The sequence below is a fragment of the Silurus aristotelis genome (assembly GCF_946808225.1).
Source record: "Silurus aristotelis genome assembly, chromosome: 19".
Taxonomy (NCBI): Eukaryota; Metazoa; Chordata; class Actinopteri; order Siluriformes; family Siluridae; genus Silurus; species Silurus aristotelis.
The window spans coordinates 4,606,455-4,611,454 of record NC_139592.1 but is presented as its reverse complement, the minus strand read 5'-3'; the positions used below and the strand labels follow the sequence as shown (position 1 = coordinate 4,611,454).

At 39.0% G+C, this 5,000-nt stretch overlaps 1 protein-coding gene across 8 annotated transcripts in view; it reads left to right on the top strand.

Annotated features, from left to right (window-relative positions):
• The window catches only part of LOC310714853 (ankyrin repeat and SAM domain-containing protein 1A), a 59,733-nt gene that overhangs the window by 43,798 nt on the left and 10,935 nt on the right, over window positions 1-5,000 (top strand). For 3 of the 8 annotated variants that reach the window (XM_083520847.1, XM_083520850.1, XM_083520845.1), the window contains 2 exons: window positions 637-690; window positions 1,945-2,014. In XM_083520847.1, coding sequence (XP_083376973.1) covers window positions 637-690; window positions 1,945-2,014 — 124 coding nt within the window. The remainder of the gene's footprint in view (window positions 1-636; window positions 691-1,944; window positions 2,015-5,000) is intronic. The other 5 variants (XM_083520851.1, XM_083520849.1, XM_083520852.1 and 2 more) reach the window with 2 other exon arrangements.

Genomic DNA, 5,000 nt, shown 5'->3' with positions numbered 1-5,000 from the left:
AGTAAATGCCTCTTGATTTCTCCTTTGTTTCCAGAAGCTGGCGCACACACTCATTTTCTGCCCATGTCTGCTGGAGGCTCTCACTCTCGCTGTCTCTCACACACACACACACACACACACACACACACACACACACACACACACCACATGGCTACTCTTCAGCTGTTGACCTGTGACTCTTGCTTGACCTTTGACCTCCTGATTGTTTAAGCTTGATCACCATGGCAGTCAGTAGGAGAGAGTTCCTCCTTTCGGTCTGTCTTGCATAAAGGACAAGTCTTCCATCTTTGACCTGCTTCTTTCCTCCTTCTTTGGCTTCGCTTCATCTGTTCCTTCACCCTTTCTCTCTAAACTTGTCTTCCAGTCTTTTTTTTCTCTGCCCATACTGCATTAGGTTTATCACTTCATTGGCTTTGTTTATTTTGTCATTTTCCTTCCTTCCTTCCTTCCTTCCTTTCTTCCTTCCTTCCTACATACATCTTTTACTTCAGTTCTTCTATCAGCAATCCTATTTTTACATTTTTCTTTCCCTCCCCCCACTTCCTTCTATACAGTTGCTTTTTACATTTTTTTTCTTTTTTTAAGCTTTCCTATTTCGTTCCTTTGTGGTTTGTGTGAAAGTTGATTTTGTCCCAGCAGAGACAGAGGCGGTATTCGTCCGAATGGCGGAGACACTCATCCACGCGCAACGTAAGATTATTGTCTCCTCCATTGCCCTCCTGTCTCACTACACTGCTGTCTCTCTCTACCAGCCTCTGTATTCAGATTATATTGCTTGCAGCATGGACGGGTGAAGGGCAGATGTTTCTCAGTAGGTGTGAATATTCAGACCTGGTGCTGAATATTATCAAACATGTCATCAGACATCACTTTCTGGTTTCATCACTTCCTGTTCAAATTCTAAAGGCCAGCTTTTTTCTTTCAGTTGGTTCAGCTGCTTATGAATAATCATGATGTGCTGATGATATGCAGAGTTCGAGACTTTTTTTCAGAGCTCTCCTGATTCAGCTGTCGTGTGAGAGTTAAACACACATTCATCTCACATCGTCCTCCATCACGGTGACCTTCAGGACAGAGAGCCGAGAGCTCTGAGCTCCACCAAACATCGTCAATAAATCTTTATCATCCTTGTAGAGGAGTGAAAAGCATCAATCTGTCTGAGAGTGTCTGTCTGTCTTTCTTTTTTTTGTGTGTCTCTTTCTATAAATCTTGCATCTCTCTATACATACAGCAGCAGTTCTGTCTGCCGTCTGTCTGTCTGTCTGTCTTATTCTTTTATTCTCTCTTAATTTTCTTTTTTTTTGTGTGCTTTTTCATATATCTGTTTGTCATATTCTTTATTATTTCTCACTTTTTCCCCCTGTACTATAATTTATAATCTCTCTCTGTCCGTCCACCAGCACTTTGACTATATCTCTGTCTGTATGTTTGCTCTCTGGATCTCTATCTATTAATTCCTTTATTCGTCTGTCTGATTGTCTGTGTTTAAATAATATGATCTATTACAGTTTCTCTCTCCGTCACACCGTTTCTCCCTGAGACATCCTGTCTCTTTATCCCTTTAAAGCTGGAATAAACCATTTTAGATCTACAGGGGGAGGATGTGTGGTATTGTCTGATTCTGTCTCTTAAACTGAAATGGCTTTCTTCTGAGCGTGGTTATCTCCTGCTGTGATGCGTTAGCATGTGGGCTTCAGCATGTGACTAAAACGGTGAAAAAATGAATGATTAAAAAAGAGCTCCTTCTACAATTTTTCCATTTTTATTTCCCTGATTTCAGCTGCTGAAGGTGTATTCCCTTCTCATTAATGAGGAGTGTGTTCGATTCGCCAGTCGGATCACATCCTCGCTCTCGGGTCTTGTCTGCATCAGCGCTGAGTCTCATTCTATTAAATAAGCCTCCGATCTGATGTTATTTCTGTCGTCTGCTACTCTCCTTTTCAGATCGAGAAGATCATGACGCTCATCGGAGCGGGAATCGACATTCCTAAAGAGCAAGAGAGCGGCTTAACAGGTACAACCTTCTAATGTTATTGCTCGACTTTCTCACCTCCTACAAACAAGGTCATTAATGCTCATATCTCTGCATGGAAGCCTAAAAGGGTGTGGTATGAAGATGTGTATATATACAGACAAGAGCATCACTTAAAAGGAAAACACCAAAGACTAGGGATGTGCATCTGAATAACCGAGGCTGATGCATAGCTAATAATATGATAATGATACATATGAAGCAGCTACTGATGTGATGCGATACGATTCACCCCCATTACGGTGCAGTGCGATCCAATTTCTATTTGATTCAACATGATGCAATGAAAAAAAAATTACACTGTGCAATTCAATATAGTATAGATTAATTTTTATTTCTGTGGTTCAGACAAACAGCAAATCATCAATTTACTTAAAAGACTTCTGACGCATGACTCTTTCACAAACAGACCTTTGTAGTGCAAGAAAAACAACTTAATAAAACCAGATGTTATTTTCCTGTTCTGTCTCCAGGAAAATGCAGCTCTACCTCTGCCATGTTAATCTGTATTCTATGTGACTCTCAGGACACGCCTCGGTCTCCGTAGTGTTGTGATATTGGTCACTTACTAAATAATAATAATAGTATAGGTCATCTACTAATAATTATATACAGTGGAACCCACTTATCTCGCCCTCGGTTATCTCGACAACCCTATTAAGTCGACGTTTTTGAAGTGGAACCGCCAAATTCTCGCTTTTTCTCAGCATTTTTTTATCGGTTATGTCTTTTTTTTTATGTCGCCGAACCCTGATATCTCGAGCACAAGGGGGGAAAATTTGCCATTTAACGTCGGTTATCTCGGTGCAGCCGCAGAAGAACTCGCGGAAGTGGCGGAAAAATCAAACCTTACAGCTGCTCCAGATGTTGTATTGTATACTGGTGAATCTCTGCTTTTAGTTAGTGCACATATGCCTTTAGTTGTTAAATGTTATGCGATGAACGAGAGGCGAAAGCCGCGCTTGGCGGAACGTGGGATGAGCAGCAAAAGCCGCGGGGGAGAGTGCCGGTAGGAAGACACGTACCGGGATACGCATGCGCGATAACAACGACCGCCGTGAACCAACATATACCAACAATAACGGACAGTGAGAGTGTGGAAGTTTAAATAGGAGCTGGTGATGATGATAAACGAGCACCAGATGTGCGCGATTGAAGCCGGAAGCTTCAGAGGAAGCGGCAGAGAAAACACCTGCCACGCTGAAGGGGGCTGAAGGGGGCGTGGCAGGTGGATTCCTGACAGATAAACATGTACTGTATGTATTTTTATAACATGCCTTCATCAAACAAATCGCAGCAACGCTGCTGTGTAAAAAAAAAAAAACCCTCAAAAAACACGTGCATGTACATTCTCATTTATTAACGCACATCATGTACATAAAGAAATTTCAAGCACGTTAATATACTGCCGCCATTTTGATTTTCATTTATCTCGATCATCGGTTACCTCCATGCTTTTTGGCGACCCCCTAGGACATCGACATAACCGGGTTCGGCGAGAGAGAGATTTTTAAAAAATGTAGGCCTATTAAAAATATTTTGCACAATTTATAAATTCCTTATAAATATTTAAGGAAATGATTTTGACACACGTAGGCTATTAAGTGTATTTTGGATTTTAATTGAATTATTTTGATTATTTTAATGATATTGATTTTTCAAGTTCATTTGTAAAGCGCGTTTCACACGCGCGGGTGATTTTAGTTTGGCTTTCTCTGGCAGCGCACAAACATAGCCTAAATGCCTTGCCCTTGTGGAAGATAAAATTAGCTCTTCGTACCTTTTCCAACAACATGAAGATATCAGAAAAAGAGATCGGTGGTCTTTTTCCTGCTCGTGTTCCACATCCCTCTCAAAGCGCAGAGCGGTAGGCTATAACGCGTCTTTGTGTGGAAATATAAAACTTTTTTTTTTATTATTATTATTAATATTTTTTTAAATGGATTCAACTTTATTATATTATGTAAGTTACCAGTATTTACTGATATTTATTTCAATGCTTTACAGGCTTTAGTGTGTTGTTTCTTTGGGTTTTTTTTTTTTATTATTATTTCAAAACAACCCCCCAACCACCGCAACACCGCCGGTATTTGGTCCACTACCACCGCGGTGGTAAAAAAAAAAAAAAAAAAGTGCCATCGTCACAGCCCTATGTTATTTTTTAAAATTTATTCTAAATAGGCCCATAGGCTCCTAGTTTTTTTTTTTGTCAAAAAAAATAAAATAAAATAAATAAATTTACAGCACCCCCTGTTTAAAATTACTTCCAGCGGCCCTGCCGGGTTCCACTGTATAAATAAATTGATGGAAATATGTTAAAAACTATGTAAAATTGTCGCTTTTTTTTAATAGCATAACTTGGTTAACTTTAAATGCCGATGCACTGATCATCTTTAATTGAATGATTTCACCTTTTATTAAATTATTTATCGGTGCACTGGGGAATTGGCCTAAGCAGATGTAATAATTTTTAAAATATAACATCCTGCAGATTGCAAAAACCAATAAAATAGAATTTAAATAAAAATTTTAATTTTAGTTCTTGCTCTGAGGCCTGGTACCAAATGATTCACTGCCTCCCGTTTTATAGAACTAGGCCAATCGTACTTGCCAATAACCGATTAATCAACCGATTAAATAGATACTGGATAAAAAAAACCCCCACAAAATAGTAAAATAGTACTGAAATTTATTACAAACACAAAAAATTAATCATGAAAATGTGCGAAATGAAATAAAATAAAATATTAATTGTATTACTAAATATAATTATATAGATAATGAATTATAAATATAATACAGCGCTCACTGTGCAGCACGCATTCTCGCATGTAAAAACAAACAGCATGTGGTGTCAGTGATTCGCCTCTAGAGGCCGCTCCTGTTATGACAGCTGACCGGAAGCCGGAAAAACTATCGGTATGGATTTTGCAGATAACTGATAGTTTCAGAACTACAATTACAACAT